At 42.2% G+C, this 25,645-nt stretch overlaps 1 protein-coding gene across 1 annotated transcript in view; it reads left to right on the top strand.

Annotated features, from left to right (window-relative positions):
• bsna (bassoon presynaptic cytomatrix protein a) overlaps positions 1-25,645 on the top strand; it is a 108,364-nt gene that overhangs the window by 5,749 nt on the left and 76,970 nt on the right. The window contains exons 2-4 of the mRNA XM_038721940.1: positions 8,575-9,033; positions 16,528-21,849; positions 23,192-23,362. Coding sequence (XP_038577868.1) covers positions 8,575-9,033; positions 16,528-21,849; positions 23,192-23,362 — 5,952 coding nt within the window. The remainder of the gene's footprint in view (positions 1-8,574; positions 9,034-16,527; positions 21,850-23,191; positions 23,363-25,645) is intronic.

The raw sequence follows: 25,645 nt of genomic DNA, 5'->3' as shown, positions 1-25,645 counted from the left end.
CAGGAGCAGAGGGAGAGAGAGAGCACACAGGGGAGAAAACACAGGGAGGCAGGCAGAGAACAGGAAACCAAGGAAAAAAGCAGAAAAACTGATAAAAAGGAGAAAAAACCAGGACACTCACCGTCAGCCGGGCTGCTACCACAACAGAATAGGCACATTTGTGGTAACCTGCTTTGACAGACAGGTCCACTTTTACGCATGTGCAGATAGGGATCTGGCAGGCAGCATGGATATAGTACCTACACTGGCAACTCTCTGCTATCTCACAGATGTCATCTTTGTCCTGTCTCAGGCACCGTAGCTATACAACTCGCTTGGATAGGGGAGGGGGGGTGCAATATGTCATTCAAACTTACACACTTGACCTTTAAGGACATGATGGAAAAAACTTTTTACTACCTTTTATACTTAAAAATATATATATTTTAAGTTTATTTTTTTTTTTTTTAGAATTGCTACAAGTTCTGCATACCTTCGACTACATTCATCATTTCAGCTTTAAACTGTTCACAAATCCTTCAGGTATTAAAGTTGTATTCAGCTTTTTCATATATTTAATACCTTTTTCAATATTGCTGTTAAAGTTTTATGGGGGTTTTTCAGCTCTTTTCTGCTTTTACAATGGGTATGTATTGCGTGAGTTAGAGTGCGTGACCACAATTTGAACTCTTCCTGCATCATTTTACACCAGAAATGTAGAAACATTTGTTTTGCTATCTCACATGGGTTTTTTAAAATCCATCAGATTTATAGATTTAGCTCTGTGAACTTCCAAAGGAGTGACAGGCCATTCCTGCATTGCCGGCCATTATGAATTCTCATCAAAATATCTGGACAGTTTTTACCAGTTTTTAAACTTTCTAAAGGGCTCACTTTTTTACTTCATCCATACAAATAAAATATCAAATTGTTCACAAATCGGTTGTGTTGATTGGCTGATTATACAACAAAGCTCTTTTATCTGTGTTGTGACTGGTGACCCAGCAGTTGCTAAGTTTCAGAGGCTGCAAGGTGCATGGTAGAGAACTGCGCGGGATTATTTTGTTGATCCCGCCCCTGCACTCTGATTTTGTGACCATTACCGCCTGCTCCTGCAACATGTGTATCCACTCCCGCCCGCACCTGCAAACATTGTGACATGCACAGTAAAAAAGGGACACAAATGTTTGGGCTATGCTAAACGTTCAGAAATACCGACATAAATCACTGCATTCATTTTTTTCAATAAGAACTGAGAAGTTTACCTAATATCAGACTTGCCTTCCTTTGGTCTTGTATTGTATAAGCCCGTGTGACGGAAGCCAGCAAGGATGTGCAGTGATCAAACCTCACTCCCGACACGTTAAGACATGCACTGGTGACTGACGCCAGTGGCCACGGGCTTTACCCTCCTCGTCAGCATGTCCACCTCCCGTACTTGAGGTCGCTGGTCCTTGCAGTATGTTCTCGGGATTCACTCACTTCAATCTTCTTTTTAACTTTGTTTGTTGACTACATCATATCAGTGGTACTGCCGGACCCGCAGTATATTTTTTAACCGCCCGTAGCAGAGGTAAAACCCCCCCGCTCCCGCGCGATTTGTGTAGGGTCCCGCGGGATCCCAATCCCAATGCAGCTCTCTAGTGCATGGTTCACTGCTTTTTCCCCCATCAGCTTAATTAATGAGGGAAATTCAAACCCACATATTAATACACATTGTCTCACACACACACACACACACACACACACACACACACACACACACACACACATTCATACCACACATACACAGTCACAGCTGCACCTCAGCTCCAGCTTTGTGCCCCTCCGGCGCTGCACACTCTGTTAGTGTGAGCGAACTCCTTTTTTTTCCTTCTCTTAATTCAGTCTTTATATTCAGCCATGGACTGCTGCATTAGAACTTAATTTTACACATAACTATATCACAATTTGATCGAAGACTACATCAGAGCCATCTTTTACACTATAATAGTCCACATTAACTATTTTATCAATGTATATTCATTCTTCAATCAACTTATTGATATATCACCATATCAACTCTATTTATCTATTATCATAAAACTTTATAATAGTCTAGTATTAATCAGGTATTTCAACTATTATTACACAATTATTATCAGGTGGTCATCTACATGAAGCTTCAAGACACAAATTTGATTAACGCTTGGTATTATTATTTTAGGCCTGAGTATTCAATTTCTTATACAATTTTAACATTTATATACACTTTAGTTTACACACAGCTATCAACTCTATTGTTAGCAATATTTACATGCACATAAGGTTTTCTAATATTCTGACTCCTTACGGTCCCTAACTCAAACCCAGTTTTATATTACATAGGCCTTTTAACTCTTTTATCTCTTATGTAGACCGTTCCTTCTTAGAACGCAATTTTACCTACATAAAATGCCTCAATCCACTTTTAACTCTAATTTTAAGCATGCAATATTCTCCTAACTTGCTGCAGTCCTATTCAGGTTCCTAGTGGTTGCGTGAGACAGTACACTTCCCCATGCAGGCCTAACCAACCACTGAAACACTCCAACACTCAGCTGAAACCTTACAATATACACTCACCTAAAGGATTATTAGGAACACCTGTTCAATTTCTCATTAATGCAATTATCTAATCAACCAATCACATGGCAGTTGCTTCAATGCATTTAGGGGTGTGCTCCTGGTCAAGACAATCTCCTGAACTCCAAACTGTATGTCAGAATGGGAAAGAAAGGTGATTCAAGCAATTTTGAGCGTGGCATGGTTGTTGGTGCCAGACGGGCCGGTCTGAGTATTTCACAATCTGCTCAGTTACTGGGATTTTCACGCACAACCATTTCAAGGGTTTACAAAGAATGGTGTGAAAAGGGAAAAACATCCAGTATGTGGCAGTCCTGTGGGCGAAAATGCCTGGTTGATGCTAGAGGTCAGAGGAGAATGGGCCGACTGATTCAAGCTGATAGAAGAGCAACTTTGACTGAAATAACCGCTCGTTACAACCGAGGTATGCAGCAAAGCATTTGTGAAGCCACAACACGCACAACCTTGAGGCGGATGGGCTACAACAGCAGAAGACCCCACCGGGTACCACTCATCTCCACTACAAATAGGAAAAAGAGGCTACAATTTGCAAGAGCTCACCAAAATTGGACCGTTGAAGACTGGAAAAATGTTGCCTGGTCTGATGAGTCTCGATTTCTGTTGAGACATTCAGATGGTAGAGTCAGAATTTGGCGTAAACAGAATGAGAACATGGATCCATCGTGCCTTGTTACCATTGTGCAGGCTGCTGGTGGTGTAATGGTGTGGGGGATGTTTTCTTGGAACAGTTTAGGCCCCTTAGTGCCAATTGGGCATCGTTTAAATGCCACGGCCTACCTGAGCATTGTTTCTGACCATGTCCATCCCTTTATGGCCACCATGTACCCATCCTCTGATGGCTACTTCCAGCAGGATAATGCACCATGTCACAAAGCTCGAATCATTTCAAATTGGTTTCTTGAACATGACATTGAGTTCACTGTACTAAAATGGCCCCCACAGTCACCAGATCTCAACCCAATAGAGCATCTTTGGGATGTAGTGGAACGGGAGCTTCGTGCCCTGGATGTGCATCCCACAAATATCCTATCAATATGGGCCAACATTTCTAAAGAATGCTTTCAGCACCTTGTTGAATCAATGCCACGTAGAATTAAGGCAGTTCTGAAGGTGAAAGGGGGTCAAACACAGTATTAGTATGGTGTTCCTAATAATCCTTTAGGTGAGTGTAAGTCAGCAGTATCTAAAAGCGCCTGTGTGTTTCTCTCTTTTCTCAACTTAAATGCTTGTTACTCATTTGCCTTAATGAGCATGCACTACCTATCTCGAACAGATTATTCCTCGCCTTTATCTAAGCAATCTATTGCTTCTAATCTGCCCCTCTATAGGTTCAACACAATGTGTAACTTAACTAACATGAAATACACAGTTTAGCACAAACACTACAGTCACACTCATACAGAGCTCCTGCCTGCATCAACCATATGTTTGCACCGATCCTTGAACCACCAGTGGTTCTTAATTTGCATACAATTCAGATTATTATTTTAAATTTTTAGTGAATATGGTTCAGTTCATTTTAGCAAATTTGGTTTAACTTTTAACAATTGCCATACATAATTTTTACTAGGTTCAAGAGTGAGGAAACTTTCAAAAACTTTACATGAGCAGAGAATCCTGCACTCAGACACACTAATATGCTGCTTATCTTTTAATATGCACGCATGTGTCTCTGAGACACAGGTTATTCGTCTTGTCAAAGTCCTCCAGCTCCTACTCAACTCTCCTGGTGCGGCGCGGCATTATTGACGAAGAAAAGTTCGGGGCTAGGCCAGTTAAAAAAAAAATAAACTTCTCTCCCACTTTAAGAATAGTAATACTAGTCAATAACTAACAGTCCAACCTTATATTTATAATAACTTTATAATCCTCAATCTTCTCCTATTTAGGTGGTTATCTTTGTGCAATTCCCGCCTTTTTTCCCTAATATGTTTTTAATTCTCTGGAACCTTCTACTAGGGTACTTTTCCCACTCCAAAATCTTCATCCTTGGTAATTTTCTATTGTGTCATATTGTGTAATTTTTCATCTCTGGCCCTGCAAAACTGCTTATCATATTGACTCGGCAAATAATGGTGAATAACACATACACACAGTAAGTGTAGAGGGATCATGTAGAGAGAATGATTCAACCTTAAATTAATAACCTCAATGATCATGCCAGACTTATCATTAAATCAAACGATAATATGAACTGTAATGTCAATAAATACTTCCAGAATATACACAACAGTCTACGAGGCAGGAAAGTTCCACTCTTTGCCAAGACACAGGAAGTTGTTGTTTCTTCACTGTATATGCTCAAATCTGTACCACATTTTATATGTTTGATAAAAGTCCCGCCCTGAATACATCTTCAAGCTCATATTCACTCATACTCATAATGCCACCTACTGGCGATAGGGAGTGACTACTTCTATGCTGTGATGAAACGTTTAACTTTGTGATTGATAATGGTACCACCCCCAACACATCTACATGCCAATATTCTGCTGTAGCAGGCATTTTTGGTCATAGATTCCCCTCTATTGGTGCTTTGGGGGCATTACATGTTATGTGACCACACACGATGAAAGGAAAAGTTTAATAACACACCTTAAGCATTTTATCTTAGTAAGCCAGTGGTTAAGACATTGCCCTTCAGATCCAAATATTGACAGATAAATTCCTGGTCAGGGTGTTTTAACCAAAAGGAATAAAACGGAATTGATAAGTGCGCTGAGCAAGTATGTGGCATGTTATGCATTCTTTAAGCTGTAGGTGGCGCTACGAGATTTTTAGCATAACGTAGTATACACAGTGGTATATGTTGCTCAAATCTGTACCAAATTTTACACGTTTGATAAAAGTCCCGCCCTGAACACATCTACAAGCTCATATTCACTCATAGTCATCGCCGCCTATTGGCAATAGGGAGTGAGAGGTTGTTGTTGTTGTATTGGCTGATATGGTTTGGGGGCGTGGTTGTGGAAAATTGGCTCAATAGCGACCCTTACAAAATTTCAACAAAGCAGCCCCTGCCGTACGTTTTACCTAGCTGTACGAAATGAAATGTGAGAGGCTGATGTATCATCTCTAGACTTAAAAATAAGTCTCTTGGAGCCCTACCCTAAACCCAACAGGAAGTCGGCCATTTAGAATTATTTACGAAATTTTACCCCGTTTACACTCTCCGTACTTTAACAAACTCCTCCTAGTCTTAGGATACTCAAATCCAAACGAATGTTTGCACACACCTAAGGACTGGTGGGAAATCCAAAGTTCTGCAGTGATTGGGGTCAAGCTTGGCCAGGGGGCTCAATAGCGCCCCTAAACAAACAATATGTTCTGGACAAAGTTCCTTTGATCTGTATTGAGATTTTTTGGGATTATTGCTCTTATTTCAAAGACCACGTTTCTGCTTTTTTTATGACATTTTGGTCAACAGGAAGTCAGCCACTTTGCACTTCCTGCATCATTTTCAATATTTTAAACATGTGTTTGAGGCCTTTAGGATGCTCAAAGAGCCATAAAACTTTGCAGCCAGACTTATATTGATGTCATGTTTGGGACTTTGGAATGCATGTTGTCTCTATAGTGCCCCCTTAAGGCATGCACGTCAAAAGTGTTCTTTTTTATTGTCTGATATGGTTTGGGCGCATGGTTATGGAAAATTGGCTCAATAGAGCCCCCTACAAGATTTCAACAAACCCGCCCCTGCCGCATTTTTTGCCTAGCTGTACAAAACATGGGGGGCTGATGTATCATCTCTAGACTTAAAAATAAATCTCTTGGAGCCATACCCTAAACCCAATAGGAAGTCAGCTATTTTTTACTATTTACAAGACCTTTCCCCGTTTACATACTCTGTATTTAACGAACTCCGACTTCAAATGTGGGTAGTGCCATCTTAAGAGCCTTTGGGGAGCAATTTGGGATTCGCACAATCCACCATGACACCCCCTCAAAGCTGCTATCTTTCTCATACGACATCAGATCTATGATGACGCCACATCATCTTCTGCCAGTACACTCTGCCTCACTTCCAACAGCTATAAACACAAACAGAACAGACAATCAATACTGCAGCCTTACAAGGCATGTTTTCATTGTCATTTGTAACTGACGTCTGCTGCAAAGCAGACAGCATACAGTTAACGAAAATTATAACAGAATGAAGAAGAAAATTAACTATAAACTATGTTTCATTGAGCAGTGTTGACGGTGAATCTGTCAGAGATCAAAAGTCTCACGGCCTGGGGGGAAAAAACATCTCATTGAAAAATAATGTCACATTGTCCAACTATGAATCTAATCCAACAAATCGTACCTGCTTCCTTCTCGATCGACACCGGGCAGAACTCTTATAGGGTGTCGCCCCAACAGAAAGATCTGGTCAACTGTACCAGAAGTTTCTGTGTACTGTCTCATACTGGACCTCACAAGCACCTGGAAAACAACATTTTGTGCTATAAATAAATAGCTTAGCCACAGTAAAAATAAAACCACCACTGTAAAACATTTGCTACTTACATACAATGGCATCATGATCCACATCATGTAAATCCAGAGACCTAAAGAGGTTGTTAAAGAGGTACTACAGCGTTTCTAACACTGTTCAAGCGGACTTAGCATGCTACCTTCTTTCTGAAGGCAGAACTTCAGTTAGGGGACTGAAATAACACCAGGACTCACACAGGACAAGTATGATATTACATTGAACAGAATACAGCAGTTTGGTCACGTTCAAGTTACAATTAATAACTTTTATAAACTTTTATCGACAGTGCACAGCCCAGCAGCAACTTAACCTCGTAAACGACCAGACTAGACATGTAAGCAGCTTAACTCACCTTCAGAAACAGCATTTATATGTTCAAAAGCTTTCTGGATGGAGGAAGGGTAAAATAAATTTTACTTTTTTTAGTTTGGAAGTCTCATTTTCTCCTGCTTCTTCTTCTGGAATATTATTAGCAAATATATATATATAATATATTATTATTAACAACTAATTGGTGTATTAGCGCTACCAACTGGTAAGGAGTTTGGATCAAAGGATTAGGCTTTATTTTATTTATACATAAATAAATAAATAAAATGAACTCATACCCTCTCAACCATACTGTTTAATCTAAGATACTGAAAAACAATTCAAGTTATTAATTAATTAATTATTATTAAACCAAAGTGTACTTTTATCATTCTGAGGTTTTGAACCAGCTGCCTTCTTTCATCCTCATTCTTCATATAACATGTTCTACTGTTTCTTCTTGCCCACAGTAGTCACAACAGCCTAAGTTATGTTTGCCTATTTTGAAGAATGTGCTGTTTAGTCCAGTGTGTCCAAATCAAGTCTTGATATGATTGTTTGGTCTCTCCTGTTCCATCCTGCACATCTCATTTCTCTGTACTCCGTAAAAACACCTCCAATTACTTCTGCCACCTTTCATTCTCTGTTTAGTCATGCTCATGATTCTGTTTTACTGAAGCTAACACATAGAGATAGAAAAAGGTGTCACTTCTGACCAGTGGGGTCATACCTGATTTGTATTTGTATAGCTCACAGCATTTTCATTTACATCTGAAAGCCTCCCCTAGACCTAGGGGAAGGCGGGTCATGGGGGCAACACTGACAAACAAAATCCATGGCAATTACCGGCAGTTTGTCTTTTTTTCTTTGTCACTATGTTTGCATTTACACACACTAACACCCTCTCACGTGTACCTGGGTGCTGCCCAGTTTTGCAGTCTTTACTGTTTGCTGTTGAGCAGTGATAGCTGATAATTGAGCAGCTGTTGCATTTTTGACAGTCATAGAATTAAAGCCAGCAACTTGAAGGAAGATTTTGGAATTTGGGAAGGAAATAAAAACTGTGTCTCCAAATATGTTGGACCAAATTAAAGCAACAATATGATAACAAAACACTTCCGTACTATTGTGGAATACTGGCTGGTTGTCATTAACTTGCTTTTGTCCTCTCTGTTTTTCAGAAAAAGGAGTGGTTATGTCTTAACTGCCAGACCCAGCGGCTGATGTCCATAGGTGACATCAATGATCCTCCACTTCCTGTTCCTCATCCATCTCCTAAGCACCAGCCAATGGGCTCACCCCGTCACCAGGCACCAACCAGTCAGCAAAGCCCTCTCCACAAACCCACCAATCAGCAGGGTCCCAGGCTTGTCCAGTCGCAGATGCAGAAGACCCATGAGGGAACAAGTAGTGGCAGACCGTTTGCACCCACTGCTGCCAAACAACCGACCAAAACCAAGACAATAACACCAGCAACAGCATTGGTACCAACCACAGAGACCCAGAAACAGCCGAATCCCACAGAAGAGAAGTTCAATACTGAGCCTGAGAACCATTCCGGCAAAGAGGCTAAACCCTCCCAGAAGAAAGGAGAGCAGATCACACCGATCAAGACTATTAAGAAGTCCAGGCACTATGATGTAAGTTGGATTTTTTTTTTTTTTGCCACTTCACTTAAATCCAGTGCACCATGTTGTTTAGCTATGGAAATGAACCAAAAGTAAAACAAATACAGTAAATAATGGACAAACAGAGATGCAATGAAAGGACAATACAAAAGAAGATGAGGTTGATTTTCAGTGAATATTATGTGTAACACATAATAGCAACATACAGGGCTATGTACCAAGAATGCTGTATGTTTGCAGGTTAAGTGAGTATGCATGGCTGTTTCAGCACAGCCCTGCTTTACATTCATACAGTTTCTCCATCAAACTCAACATTCACAATCAACACAATCAACCTCACATTCCTTGTAGCCACAATATGGGAAAAAATAAATAAGAGCGCTGTAATCTAGATTATATTTATATAAACTACATGTCAGGGAGAAAACACACAGTACAGTATGCAAGTAGGACTGTACCTAATGTCTTTTTTTTCTTTTTCTTTTGAAGAGAAAATGTTATAGTCACTACGTAGATTTGAAATAGGCCAATACAAGCCACAGAGCTTGAGGTTCTTGCCTGGTTTGAATAAAAAAAAAATAAATGCTTGCTCCATTGATTTTGGGAGTCTACCTGCTTCTACAGCAAAATTAAACAATGTGACCATAGGTTCTATCAGTTTGGGACTAAACACCTTGTAGAATTCCATAGGAAATCCCTCATAGCCTGGTGATTTTCCTGAGGCAAGCAAGGTAATAGTATGTAACACCTCCTCTTTTGTAATACTGCCCTCTAGTCTCTCCTGATTATAATCTGACAGCGCAGAAAGATCAAGCTTGTCTAGAAAGTTTGTGCTTGCACTGTTACATCCTTACAGCATATATAAGGACTGATAGAAGCTCAAAAATGCTTCGTCAATCTCACTAGGATTACTGGTAATTGTATTATCATATGTGTCACCCCCTATCATTGTGTAACAGCCCGTGCGTTGCCACATATCTCCCATAAGGGTCTTTAGTGACCACATGTACCTGAAATAGGACGTTCCTATGGAGCAGTATAGCCACTCCCCTAGATTGGGATGAATGTGATGAAAAAATATCTGGCTATAGCCTCCCTGTTTCAAAATGATACGTTCTTTGTCAGATGTGTCTCTTGCTATAAGGCTATATCAATACTATGTTGTTACAAATAATTTAGTATATGTTTCCTCTTCACATAATTGTTTACACCCCTCACGTTCCAAACCAGATATCTATACCCCATTCGTACGACCACTCATACATATAATGGCCTCACACGCAAATATCACAAGCCCCTCCTTTTCAGTACACATACTTACAATTAATAACTTTTATAAACTTTTATCGACAGTGCACAGCCCAGCAGCAACTTAACCTCGTAAACGACCAGACTAGACATGTAAGCAGCTTAACTCACCTTCAACACCAGACAATATGAATTGTAGTTTTCAGGTACACATACTTTGATAATTCTAATAAATAACAATACATTTCTATTGAACTGTGGAACCAAACCTCTTTCCCCCAAACTAAAGAGGTATACCTTGGAACTAACAGAAATCCGTAGTGTTGTAGAGGCATTTCAGAACATGTGAAGTCAGCTCAGCTCTCAGTTATTGTAATGTTAAATATAACCTTCTAAAGGCTCAATTTGACTAATTATTAGACAATTATATATTTCCACATAATACAAGAACATAAATTTAAACAACCATGGCATTAACAACCGCTCCAGTGAACTCTCAACCAGTCTACTCCCAAAATGCAAAAGCTTTTAGCTTATACCTTCACTCATTGTTTTCGTGGTGCTATTGCCCTCACCTCTGCTGTGCCCTCTCTAGATTAGTCTAAAAGTCAATCAAGGTTAAAGACTGCAATGATTTGTGTGTGTTGTGTACCATTAGATTACACACAGTTCTTGGAGATAGATCATATCCTTGTTGAATATCCAATCAAAATATGTCCTGGTACTCCCTCCCTGCAAAGGAATTGCTTTGCCCCTTCTACCGAGTCGAACACCCTCTTTGCACCGCTGTAGGTATCGACTTTCAGGGTCGCTGGATAATACATGCCCTGTCTCATGTTGGCCTGGCGGAGCCGGGTCTTTAGTGAGCTGAAAGCCATTTGTTTCTTGTGTAGAGTGGGAGATACAGTAGGTCAAGAAATGTCATTATTTTGGAGTTGCCATATAGAAGCTCTCTTTTCTTCTGCGCAGCCTCTAGTATTCGAACAGTGTAGTGGAGAAAATTTATCACAAATGCTCTTGGTATCCCACTTTCCGGTGGCTTCCTCCAAAGCATGCGGTGGACTCTCTCTATCTCCGGCGTGCCAGGAAGATCCAGTGTAACCATTTTCCTAAAAAAGGCAATGCCGTCACTACCTTCAACTCCTTCTGGAAATCCAGCAATCCTCAGGTTTTTCATTCTCCGGCGGTTCTCCTGGTTGTCAAGTTGCGGCCTCAGTTGAAATTCAGCCTGTGGGTGTTTTCAACCAGCTCGTCAAAGTCTTGGTGTAGACTGGTGAGTGACTGCTGCAGCTCCGTGCATTTTTGCGCCAGTTGGGTTGGTGTGTCTGCATTAGATTGTAATGAGATGTGATGAGAGCTCTAGAGCAGGGATTGGCAAAAAAGTCTGGCATCGGGCCAACGTTTTTTCAAGTCATTAGATGGCGGGCCAGAACATAGTCAATTTATCATTTATAATCCACCGTTTACTGTGTTGCTTTTTAGCTCAGTCAGTGGTGCACAGAACTCCCGTTGGTTGTATGTTCAATCCCCACTTGTTGCTAGTGTTATTTTTCTCCCCTTTCAACAAATTGATTATGAAGAGATCGTTTTACATGTTCACATTATGCACATGCAGGAGTGTGTTTCCCCCTGCGATTGGTCCACATCATCCTATGGACGCTTATTTTCATTTTCCGAGTAGGCCCATCTCCAAGCAGAGGAAATTCCTGAGTTTCTCATTCAGGGGAATCTGATGTCACATTTTCTGACGGCTTTTTCAGCAACACAGCAACACTCCCAACTGATCACATATTGACGGTTGGTCAAGGCTCTTTGCCATCGTTTTGCAACATACTGGGTACCGTTTTTGCATAATATTTAGACATTTAAGGCTCCGTGGTCAAGTTAGCAATGCTTAGCAACAACAAATATGCAACATCCAGTAAAGCTAGCTTTTCGAAATTTTTTGAAACGGCACGTTGTTAAAGTTGTGAAAAGTTTAGGCAACAAAACTACTTGGTGAAGGTTAGGAAAAGATCATGGTTTTGGTTAAAATAACTATGGAGGTCAGTTAACACATAAGTTAACTTACATTACTAGCGTAACTTACGCAATTTACACGTAACTTAAATAAATATATTTAATGTTGACTATTTGTTTCACACAGGACACAAACCCAGGTCTCCTGGTTCAAAGTCGGGTTTCTGGCACCTCCAACCACCCCAACCTCTTCCTATACCGTCAAAAACTGACGCTACAGGGCTTCCCCCAATGCGTTGAACTGTGACGCTAGGGATCCCCCGTGCGTTACAAACTGACGCCGATGGGTCTTGGACCATGCGTCCATATGTGACGAGTTGTGGAGTGAGAACGGGTGGTTTTCAGAGGTGTGTCAAGCAAGCCAGAGACTCAATTGAATTTCCTTCAAAACTTTTCAAAGTAAAAGCTCTCAATTAAACATGACATAAAGTTCTGCTGCAATGACATTCTCGTGCTTTTATTTTGTAGGCACAATCACAAGAGGAAATGATTATGTGAGTAAATTTTGCTGTCATGACTGATCCGTTTTGGGTTTTTTTTGCCGATATCAAAGTAAACGGTCACGGACCTGGTATTACTGCTGGCGTGCCAGCTTTGGCCTGTGGGCCGCCTATTGCCGACCACTGCTCTAGAGCATGCTGCAGTTCACTCCGCTGCCATAACCGGAAGCCTTTGTCCAACTTTTAATCGCCACTGGGTTTAGACTGCACAGCGAAAATTTTAAGTGGATTAGACTAATTCCAAAGGAGGAGTTTGTTAAATTATGAAATATGTAAATCGGCAAAAATTAGATCCAACCATTAAATCCAAAATGGCTGACTTTCTGTTGGGTGTTGGGAATCTCTAGAAAAGGCTTTTTTTGTACATTTGGACATGTACCACAGAAAATTGGTACACATTGGTGAAACTTTGGTCGGGGCTGCTCCCATAAAACAATACATAAATTTTTGCCTCATCGGATGTGTGAGCAAAGTGTGAGCAGAGTTTTTGAGCTGTTAGACCGCCAAAAATGTGATTCATTTTCAGAAAAAGATTTTTATTTAAAGAATTCCTTCAGTTCCAATAGGGTTCTCTCACCTTTCATGCTCAGGCCCTAAAAAAGAATTCCTTAAATTTCAATAGGGTCCTTGCACGTTTTGTGCTCGGGCTCTAAAAATCAGCATCTTCCCTATCAGTATAAGCATGTTCTTCACAGCACTTAAGTCAAATGAACAAAAAAAAAATCTATGCTGTTATGTTTTAGTGTCTTCTGTAGTGTTGTGTCGTTCAAAGAACGTTTCATTCATTTGAACTAATCTTGTATATGACTCAGGAGGAACGTGTAGTCTGAGGGAGTAATTCGTTCATTTCACATCACATTTTCTCAACGTGACATCTCGGCTACTGTGGAGCAGTAATGAACTAATTGTTCACCACTCACATAACACAGAAAATAGGCTAATAGAAAAAGATGTAAACGAGCTGATGTAAAACATAACAAAGAAGGACCAAGAAGGAAGCATATGCTACAGAAACATAAAAACACTAGCCTATCATAACAAATTATATGTTAACTATTTACATCAATATAGTGCTTTCCACACACGGGTTTGCGGTATTTGCAGCAGGTGTCGTGGGTTTTGTTTTTGACTGCAGCTTCTCCGAACCTGGCACTGCCTCCGCTTTGGTGTCTGCTGCGGTGTTTGCTTCTACTGCTGACTGGAACCTTGTGCCAACTTTTCTCCTCCATGAACTGTGCTCTTAGCTCTTCTGCAAGTTGCTGCATGAACTTCCTCCGAGGTGCTGCGGAGCTCAACAGGATCAGCCGACATGAACGGAACATCCGGATCCACCGTGTCTGATGAAAGCAGCCGCCTCTTTTTCCTTGATGTGGACTCTGACTCTGGATCACTCTCTGATGAGGAGGAAAGGTTTATGTGCACCCAGGAAACATTGCTGTCACTTTCCACCTCCGATTGTTCCCCTGCATCCGAATTATCACTATTCAAGTTCAGAAGCATCTCCAGGGCCATGGTTACAGTAATATTCTTAATAATTGGCTCATTCATTTAAGAAGCCGCGCTATATATATAGCCTATAAATAACGTCATGGCCGTTCTAGTGTTAAAGCAAACCAGGTAGCCTTCCTTGTTTGAGAACTGCGCTGTTTTTTTACATTGCCCACTAGAGGGCTGCTGTACCGCATTTGAAGATTCAAGTCTGTCAAAAGAGTCACTTTTACCATCACTAACATCCAGAGTTCCATTCCCGCCACCCCCGAAACACTAAAACCCTGGGACCCCAGAAGAAGAAACACCCTGCGCCCCAAATGTCAACCCCTGTCAGAGAACCGAAATAATATGTGTCACCCCCACCCCTTCCATACACAAAGCACAAAACTCAAATTTGCTGTGAGGAAACACACGAAGCAGAGGATAGTTGTCAGTATGGTACACAGCAAACAAGAACTGGTAATAGTTAAATCAACGGGTAATTTTCGTTCAGCCTCTGTACATTGTTTCGACTTGACCTTTATTTTCTTCACAAGCTGTAAGAATTTAGAAAGTTGCGTGGCGCTGCGGAGAGCCTCCAGCTGCAGCAACACATGGATTAGGCAATGCGTAAAACAGGAGCATCGGACTTCATCCAGCTAGAGGGAATGACCACTGACTGTCCAGTGCGCCGGTTCCACTGGCAACACAACCCATAGTAGGCCTGCCGGAGAGGGAGCGGGGCGTTGGACTGTACAGGGTGAGGGAGAGGTGAGGGAGGTCGTCGGAGCGAATTGGTTCGCTGTGGAGGGTGATCATTCCCTCTGGTTGGATGAAGCCCAACCCAGGCACAACAGGCGCACGTGTACAGCAGCCAAAAGTTTGAAAAGGGATACAAAACTAGTCATAGATAGAACATAACGCAGCTGCTTTATTTTTCCATTTTGGTTAACAAAACAGATGTTTTTTTTTGTTTTGTTTTCTGTTAATGTGTTTATCCGATTTGGTTTTGAAACGAAATAATCAAAGAACGAACCATACACAGATGGAGGTAATGTTTAATGATTCAACTACTATTCTAAAGTTCAAAGAATCTCATCTACCTTTGCAGTCTTCATTTATTCTTACATTTTCATCACAAAAACGCCCCAAAACATTGCCACTTCCAAAGCTGCCTTAAAATCAGGCATTTTAGACCCCAATAATCACTAAAAAGAAAAATGAAGGGAACACTTAATCATCACAGTATAACATCAAGTCAGTTAAAGTTTAGGGATATCAGTCTGTCTAGTTAGGAAGCATAAACAATTGTGAACCAATGGCACCTGTTTTCGTGCAAATGAAAGTGATGAAACAGTTGCACTGGAGAGGCAACAGCAAGTCAAACCCCAAAAAGGGAATGGTTTTGCAGGTGGTGGCCACAGACAATTGCTCTCCCCTATCTGAATGTTCTCTACTTTTGCGTTCTGCTAGTGCCTGCAGCCCATTCAGGTTGCACAGGTAGTCTAGCTCCTCCAGGATGACACATCCATATGTGCTGTTGAAGGTTTGCTATGTCACCCAGCACTTTCTCAAATGTATAGAGGAGAGACTATGGGCCATTACACAAGGAGAGCAGGGACATAAGGAGGACAGAGCCCTACAAAATTACCTCCAGTAGGCTACTGGTGTGCATGTTTCTGACCAAACTGTCAGAAACAGACACCATGAGGCATTAGAGCCCGATGTTCTCTATTAGGCCACAGCCCAGCAGCGTGCAGCTCAATTGGCATTCAGCAGAGAAATTGGCAGGTCCGTTGGCGTACTGTTCTCATCACAGATGAGAGCAGGTTCACACTGAGCACATGTAACAGATGTGAGAGAGTCTGGAGACGCTGTGGGGAACATTATGCTGCCTGCAACATCATCGAGCATGACCATTTTGCCGGTGGGTCAGTGATGGTCTGGGGAAGCACATTCTTACCCTGACTGATGTAAAAAAATCGGTTGGTGATTTTGGTTTCCACTGACCAATGTAAAGTAATTTTGTGCTCATGAATAATACAATATACTGTAAATTCTGTACTATGAACTATTTCGTTCATCGAGATCTGATGTGTGATTTAAATTTAAATTTTAATAGTGGACAATTCACAATACATGCATTGCAACAGCACTGTTGATAAATAATCAATTAATTTAAATAATCTAAATTGCACAAATTCTAAATTAGAATCACTAGCTTCCCCAAATCTAATGTATGTTTCTTTCTTTGTTCTTCCCTCTGTAGGATACTAAAAACAACAGCACCCATGACTTGTCACGCAGCCCTCAGAGCCTCAGTGACACAGGCTACTCCTCTGATGGTATCTCCAGCTCCCATAGTGAAATCACAGGTCTAATCCAAGAAGAGGAGATGAAACTGAGTGAGAAGGGGATCAGTGGGCGGGGCTCCCCATCAAGCCCCTCTGAAATTACCAGGCTAGGAAGGCCTTTGCTGGAGAAGAGTCTTTCTGAAGAGAAGGTGGACAGAAGGGGTAGGAAGCACAGAGACAGAGATTTGGATGACAGAGGAAAGCAGCGCCCACGCTCCCTGTCAATCCCTGCAGATGCATACGACTCTGATGAGGACCTAGAAGATATAATGGAGGAAAAAGAGGATGGGGGAGACTGGGAGGGTAAACGGAAGGAAGGGAAGGAGGAAAAGAAGAAGAAAAAGATGGAAAAAGAGGTAGAGCCTGTAGAGATGACAGATGAGGAGTTTATGAGGAGACAAATAATAGAGATGAGTGCTGATGAAGAAAAGGAGGAGGAGGAAGAGGAGGAGGAGGAGGAGGAGGAGGAGGAGGAGGAGGAAGATGAAGGATATGGCTACCAGAAATCCAAGAAAGGCCACCATAAGCACATAATCTCTGACTCAGGGAAAGAGAAGAGACGTCTTCAGCACCATTCCAGCAGTTTTGAGGAGGAAACAAAAAGCTCTACCGAAGTTTATAAAGGCTCAGTAGAAGAGGGTGAGGAAGATATGTTGGCATCACAAGGAGGCCTGAGGCGTTTCAAAACCATTGAACTCAATAACACCAATAGCTACAACCGAGACATTGAGTTGAGCAATGAAAATGATTTGAGCCTTGACCGGGAACCAGAGCTAGAAATGGAGAGCCTGACAGGATCTCCTGAGGAGCGTTCTCGGTGTGACTACTCCTCCACTCTGCCAGCCACTTCATCTTCATATGGCTCAGGCCAGTCTCCTACTTCCATCTCATCAATGGAGGAGGACAGTGACAGTAGCCCCAGCAGGAGGCAAAGGCTAGAAGAGGCCAAGCAGCAGAGGAAAGCACGGCACCGCTCCCACGGCCCTCTCCTTCCCACCATCGAAGACTCTTCAGAAGAGGATGAGCTGAGAGAGGAAGAGGAACTTCTGAGAGAGCAGGAGAAGATGAGGGAGGTGGAACAACAGAGAATAAGGAGCACAGCACGAAAGACCAAGAGGGATAAGGAGGAGCTGAGGGCTCAGAGGCGCAGAGAGAGGTCCAAGACACCACCTAGCAATCTCTCACCTATTGAAGATGCTTCTCCAACAGAAGAGCTGAGACAAGCTGCAGAGATGGAAGAGCTCCATCGTTCTTCTACTTCTGAATATTCCCCACAAAGTCTGGATTCAGAGGCTGAGGGATACGAGTCCAAACTTTACAAGTCAGGTAGTGAGTACAACCTGCCTACCTTTATGTCTCTTTACTCACCAGTAGAGAAATCATCAACTACAACAACCACTAGAGCACCATCTTCAACTTCAAAACCACTAAAGAGTGCTGAGGAGGTTTATGAGGAGATTATGAGGAAGGCAGAGATGCTTCAAAAACAACAGAAACAACAGCAACAACAAGGAAGACACGGGCAGTACTATGAGGAGGACTTTAATGGACAAGGTTATGATGACGAGTATGAATATGAACAAGATCAAACAGGATATGACAATGAGGCAGCAAAAACAGAAACAGATATTTATGAGGAAATCCGACAAACATCTCAGAACATCACCAAGATGCAGCAGGCCACCGATGAGCAAGTAAAGATTGAGATTGAGATCTCCTACCCAGACAAACAGCTCCTTGACACAGGCCCAGCATTTGCTAAGTTACTAGAGCAAAGCAATGCTCTCCTAACTCCAGGGACCAGCCCGACCCAGATCTCAGCTCCTGTGTCTTTTGCTGAGACTGAAGGACGGATTGCTGATGTCCAAATAACACAGCACATTTCTGCAAAGGATGGACAAAAAGACAGGATCAAAAGCCAAACAAGAAAGAATGGAATAACTTCAACAGTGGCTGCCACCACTATTGCAGCTTATGGAGTTTATGCCAGAGATGCAGTGACCATTTCTCAGACTACTTCAAGCCACACTATGACGTCTACTCAGTCATTTTTATACAGCAGACACACAGGAAGTCCTGCCACATCCTCAGCTACAGTCTCAAGTGTATGCAGCAAGATTGCAGAGATTACCCAGGCCTACAGTCAAAGAGAAGTGATCACCAGAAGGGTAGGGGAGATCAGGGGTGTCCAAGTGCGAGACAGTTCAACATCTTCTACTGAGAGGATTATTGAGCCACGTTCTCCCAAGTATACTACTTATTACAGGAGCACAAGTCCTCCTCTTTCTCCATCGCCACCACATCAGAGTCCTACCCGTTCACCTTCCAGAAGGGCTACAGCTGAGTTCTCTACGCAGACTTTTAATTCAGCATTACAATTGGATTCAGCTGGCTCTGGGTCTCTAGGGATGGCTCAGGGAACCAGGGAACGGCTCTATCGACAGCAGTCTTCCCAGGATGTTCCATACTCCTCACCTCTGAGCCCAGCTAGGCCAATGACAGTCAACACGGCTACTTCTCCCCTGTCTTCGCCTACCCGGTTTAGCCGGCAATTAACATTTGACACTTACTCCCCGTGTGCCAGCCCTCCTGACACTCCACCTTACCAACAGTCTCCTACACGCAGTTTCTACCGAACACAAAGAGTGGAGAAAATAAATGTGGGAACAAGTATGGTCACCACAGCAAGCACTTACACAAGAGGGTCTGTGTCAATGGATAACATCTCCCTCTGTCGAATATCTACAGTCCCAGGTACTTCTAGGGTAGACCAGGGCCATATGATCCAAGGTGGAAGTGTTGTGGATCTCAGAACAGTCTCAAAACCAGCTCCTTTTATCATGACTGACCAGGGAATGGATCTCACCTCCTTGGCCACTGAAAGCCGAAAATACCATGGTGGATCAGAGGGTAACAGACATTCAACGATTGTACAGCCACTGATTATGAACTTAAACACCCAGGTGACCAACACACCAACCACTGTCAGTGTTACTGTGGCTGCTTCCATGTTCATGACCCAGCACAAACAGCCAACAGTCTATTGTGATCCCCATCAAAACCGAGTGGATCTGGGTCATGGCATTGGTTCGGCCATGTGTCTTTCCCAAAACAAACAACCAATTTCACCTCCAACTGACCCATCAATACCAAAAATTGATGCCAAACTGGAAGATCTCAGTGTCCAACAGAGAGAGCTACAAAAGCAACAAGAGAAGCTACAGAAACAACAAGAGCTCCTGGAACAGCAGTTGCAGCAGCATCATCAGATGCAACAGCAGCAGCAACAAGCATCTACTTTGGCCAGGTACAATCTTACCAGCCAGATGTCACCTTTACTGAAAGAAGACTTGGTAGTCAGCCAGGCTAGCAATGCCTCAGCTGTGGTCAGTGCTGTCTCACCAATCATTAATCCTGAGCTGTTTGGCACTGATCCCATTGAGCTGAAAGGGAAGCCCAGTCCTCCTGGCTTGATGTCAGGAGGTAAATTACTGCATAGCATGGTAGTGCAGATGGATGGAGGGCCAGAGCAGGCCAGGCCAGTGACTCAGCTGGTGAATACAGAATTAGGACAGGATGCTATGGATCTAGCAGGAGGCCATATTAAACCTGACAACCAGCCTGCTTGCTGTGATGTTTACCGACTTCCATTTGGAGGAAGCTGTGTTGGTGGTTCTGAGAAAGAGGTAATAAGGCCTCCATCTGCCCCACCTCTTACCTATGAGTCTGACCAAGAAAGACTACCTGGAAGTTACAGTGAGTATTCAATGGATGGACGTAAGGCCTACACAATACCTTTCCCTGGTAGGCTACAGCCTTCGATGTCTGATACAAACCTAGCCAAAGCTGGGGTGCAGTCCTACCATTCTAAACTAGAACCACACCTCCACGCCTCAGGGGAACTTGCAATGGATCTAACTGCTATGAAACAGACCTATGGAGGGTATATGGGGCTGCAGTATGGCTCCTATACGGATTTACGGCATGGAGGAGACATGACAGCTCAAACTCTGCCTGTCAGGAGATATAATTCCTTATCTAACATAAGTTCTGACTATGGATACTCTGCTCATGACATTGCTAGCTTTCAAGAAGCTAACTTGGCTCAGTACAGTGCTACAACTGCCAGGGAGATCAGCCGAATGTGTGCAGCACTCAATTCCATGGATCGTTATGGAAGTAACCCAGACTTGATGCAGTTTGGCAGTTTGGGGAGAGGAATTGGGCCTGGGACCTCCAGACTTGCAGCAGGTCTCGGCATGAGACAAACCCTCCTCTTTGGATTAGATGGGAAACCAATCTCCCACAGTCAAGCACTAACAAACCTGATCAATGCCAGGCAGGCAAGTCTCAGAGCCATGTACCCTGCTGCTATTAGGTCCTCTGGTGGGGTGATCTACTCCACTATTCAGACCCCAATAGCTTCTACACTTCCCATCACAACCCAGCCTGCCTCTGTTCTTCGCCCGCTACTGAGGGGGGTCTACAGGCCATATCTCTCTGCTAACATGACACCTGTGCCCCTATCTGGTCTTAGCAGACTACCAATGAGCCCCAGAATGCCCTTATCTGGACAAGCTCCAGTCCGTTACACAGCTCCGGGTCTCCAAACAACATTAACCACTGTCACTACGGCTACTGCTCCAACAACTTCAACACCAGTAGGTGCCCCAACTGTTTCACTAACTACAAGTTCTACAGTCCAGGATGAACCAGTTTACATCAGTAGAGGTGCCATAGTGACCTCTTCATCAGCAGAGGTCACCTCAGTACAAGGAACAGTTGTCATACCAATGGAGCCACAGCAACAGCCAATAAACCTGTCCCAGGCACACCTTAACAGTCAACAACAACAACAACAGCTACCTGTGACATCTGCTCAGCCTTCTCCAGCAGCCCATGTGTCCCCACTCTCAGCTCCTTCACACACTCACTGCCACACCCAACCTCCAGGCCCTTCTGCCCCAACCAGTGGTTTACCCATTCCAGGGGTTCTTCCTGCCTTCCCTCCACCAGGTGTCATACACAGGGAGAGTGAGACCGAGGCAGAGAGGCTGCATCGGCAGCAGGAGCAGCTTCTACAGATGGAGAGGGAGCGTGTGGAGCTAGAGAAACTCCGGCAACTGCGCATGCAGGAAGAGCTGGATCGAGAAAGGATAGAGCTAAAGCTGCACAGGGAGAAGGAGCAGATACTGGTGCAGAGAGAGTTACAAGAACTGCAGAACATCAAGGAACAGGTAGAACAAGAAACAGGAGACAGAATGGAGAGTTTGATAGTTGTCGTCTTGTTTGATGTTATGTGGATTTTGGTTTGCTTTTTGTTGTTTTTGTGGTGGTGTAACTTGTGGTATATCATATATAGTTATTATACTTTTATATTATTTCAGTTGCTTTTGTTCTTTCAATGTCACATTGACCTGTTCTGCATGATAAAGTACATCATTCCCAAAAATAATTTAGAAAATCAAACAAATTCTGTATGCAGTATACAATACATGGATATCTTTGGAAGCATGTCTCGTGTCAATTCCACAAATACATATGTAACAAGCTTTGACAGTTTTATTGAAGATTTTGACCAGAAAGTATAACGTATCTAAATAAATATCCCTTCAGAAGATGGTGTTAAAATTCTGTCATTGTTATTTCATGTAATCATTGATGGTAATGATTTTATTGTTTAAGGAAATGCTAGCATCCTGCATTACAAAAACACAGTTTTATAGTCTGTATGCTATGTTGTTCATTTTACTCGACATTTCTTGTATATGAAATGTGCATGCATGTAGTATGTATGTGTGATAGAAACCAATGATGCTCAGATTTTGATTGTAAAGTGGTTTCATGTTCCACTTGTTGGTCTGATTTATATGCAAAAGAGAAATAGATCCTATTATATTGTAAACATTGAATAATTAATAGCAAGCACATATTTGAATATAATTCTTTTCTTAGCCTCTAAATCCTTTTGAAGATGTTTTAACAGTTAACAGAAGGGGTAACATTACAACTTTCTTCTTTTTTGATAGAACAAGCGGTTGAAAATCTTTCAAGTTAACTCTGTTAAACAGGTGTGGAAGCCTTCCTTAATGAGAATGAACTAAAGATGGAATGTTTAACATGAATCTTATGACCTACAGTATAAGCAAAAACCCTAACTGGGTTTTTGTTAGGTTCTGTCATTTATGCAACAACGAACATGCATTATTTCTTATGAGCATTATTTGGCACAAGTACATGCTACACTTTATTTATGTTGCACTTCCATTATTGTTTATTGCACTATATCAAAGTTTGACTTGGAATCATTTTATTTTCATAAAAACTCATCTAAAACACATAAATAACTATCTGTTATATTCAGTTTCAGGAGCCTTGTGATATAGTTTGCATTTGGAAATTTGGTCATCTTTTATACAATCAGTATAAATCAGTTCTCTATTTTTTATCATTTCTTTTCTCTTAACCCATCATCTCTCACCTATCTCTTGTGCAATGCTTCTCTGTACTTTTCTCTCTCTTTCTGTTTTTGCCAACGTGTGCTTCCTGTATGTTCCCCTATCCACCAACATTTTTTAGGTTCTACAACAGCAGCAACAAGAACGTGAGAAACAACTTGTGCTCCAGAGGGAGCAGCTTGCCCAGCAGAAGTCTCAGCTAGACCAGATCCAGTCTTTACAGCAGCAGCTCCAGCAGCAGCTTGTAGAGCAGAAGAGGCAGAAAGCAGCTGCTGCAGCTCAGAGCATGCAGGTGAGCGGAGTGAGAATCATGGGCATTGACGTTCAAGGCTTCAGCTCTTTGGCAGCAGTGGCAGAGAATTTTGAGATGTAGAGAGCGTGAAAATACAGAAGCATGCTATGAAAAGCTCTCACTGATACATTTTTGGCTTGCCTGACACCTGCCTTCACATGCCTGATGAGGGATGAATAAAATTGAGTCAATAAAAACCGGAACTTTAGAAGGAAATACTGGCATTGACACATTTGTATTGGAAAAAGTTGTACTGGCACTGAAACAAGTATTTGAACTGAAAAAATTTTTTTCACTGCATTCTGATGTGTTTTTTTAATGACAAACAGATCTGCTGGAACAAGCGCTAATATTAGCTAATACATGACAGGCTGCTAACATTAGGCTCTATGTGAACAAACAACAGCAGCAAGAAACAGACTTACAAGCAGTGTGGGAGTTCCAGATGAACTCATGAAAGCCGTCGCTGCAGATGTGCGGTCATGTCAGGAGATTACTGTAGCCATGTCAGAGGATTACAGCCAAGGAAGCCAGCCGCTGTTTGGATTTTTCATGCAGTTATGGTACCATTGTTTAGAGCGACCAAAAGGGACAAAGAAAGACTTGTATTCCAGCAATCATTTACAAGGTAAAAGGTAGGTGTAGTTTTCATTATACATGTATAATGAAAAGAAAGTTTGTTGTAGCATCTGGGGAGAATGTAAACGGTAGCAACCAGATGATAATTAAAGCTGCAAGAATTGTAGCTGTGTATCAAAATTGATCTCTGGGTCTTATAATTCATGAAAAGAAAACGCACACTTCCACTTGTTTTTGCATTTTCATTAAAATAATTAACAGCGTAAGTAACACTTTTACACTTGCATGTTGCCGTATTTGATTTGCAACGAATACAGGTCTGTTGCCACAGTCTCTTCGTACTCCCTGTTACTTTCAGTAACAGTTCCATCTCATTGTCTGTATGTGCAAAAACAATCTCTGGTGTGGTTCTTCAACTGTAGTAATTCTTTCTTATATCGCCAAATCTTACGGCGAAGGACACTAATCTTCCTGTTCACATGCGTGCCCAGTGTATGTGAATGGCCACTAGATGCGCATTTTCAGTCTATTTAATATAGGCCAAGATCAATTCTGTATGCAGCTAAAACGCTTGTGTGGACGGTTAAAACAGTTTTTAAATGAAAACGAAGTAGTGTGGATGTACCCTCAGAAAAGATCACAGACTGAATTAGAATGTGTTCATTTCAGCAAATGAACTGGCAACTAATACACACACACAGATATTTGAGTAACTCGCAACATGTTGGTCGAACAAAGCTGTGACCACGTCTGCAGGGTCATCATGTAGCATATATAGCATCCAGCTTTCCCCTCCTCCTATTCCAGGTCCAGACAAGGTCTCTTTATTGGTATGGATGTTAGAAAGGCCTGAGGAACTGCATAGGGAACAGTGAATGTGGAGGTAGCTGAAGGTAGTAAGCCTTCATCCATGCAGATATGTCCGAGAGACAGTCCGTGAACTGTCTGTTCCGCCAAGACGGTGGGGTTGTCTGGCAGGAAGGATAGGTAGAGTTGCGTATCGTCTGCGTAGCAGTGGAAAGAGAAGCTGTGCGAGCGAATGATTGGCCTTAGTGAGGTGGTTTAAATTGAGAAGAGAAGAGGCTCTAGCACTGAGCATTGGGGCACCCCTGCCGAGTGGCAGTGGGAGGAGGATAATTGTCCTTGCCACAAAACATTGTAGGAACGCCCCAAGAGGTAGGATTGAAACCACAGGAGTTTCAATCAGTTTTTGAGCTTTACTCAAGATCCCATTGCTGAGAATGCGGATAGCAGGATCCTGTAATTGACTTCATCAAAGGCAGCTGATCAAGCAGGATAAGAACCGAGGATTGCAGCTTTAGCTGACCTTAGGGCTTCTGTAACAGACAAAAGAGCCGTTTTAGTAGAGTGGCCACTCTTAAAACCAGACTGATATGGATTCTAGGTCATTCCATGAGAGGATTCTGAGACCTGTTCGATAGTTTTGGATAAAAATGGTAGAAGAGAAACGGGAAGATAGTTCTCAACTTGAGTTGGGTTGAGTGAGGGCTTTTTGAGCAATATATAACAATATTACAACAAGGTAGAACAAACATAAGACACTTTATGGTTGGACATCTGAATAAAAACTTAGTGTGGCTTTGAATGTCTTCACTGTGGGCTGCAACATACACAAACAGATTGGTACATTATTGTCAGCACAAGGTCTGTTCAGACTCATGTCCCAGAAATGCACTACTGTGT

The sequence above is a fragment of the Micropterus salmoides genome, unplaced genomic scaffold (genome assembly GCF_014851395.1).
Source record: "Micropterus salmoides isolate LMB-PRFRI ecotype aquatic unplaced genomic scaffold, ASM1485139v1 Ms_hic_scaffold_16, whole genome shotgun sequence".
NCBI lineage: Eukaryota > Metazoa > Chordata > Actinopteri > Centrarchiformes > Centrarchidae > Micropterus > Micropterus salmoides.
Note: the sequence above shows the minus strand (reverse complement) of the source record. Positions and strands in the feature narration are given on the sequence as shown.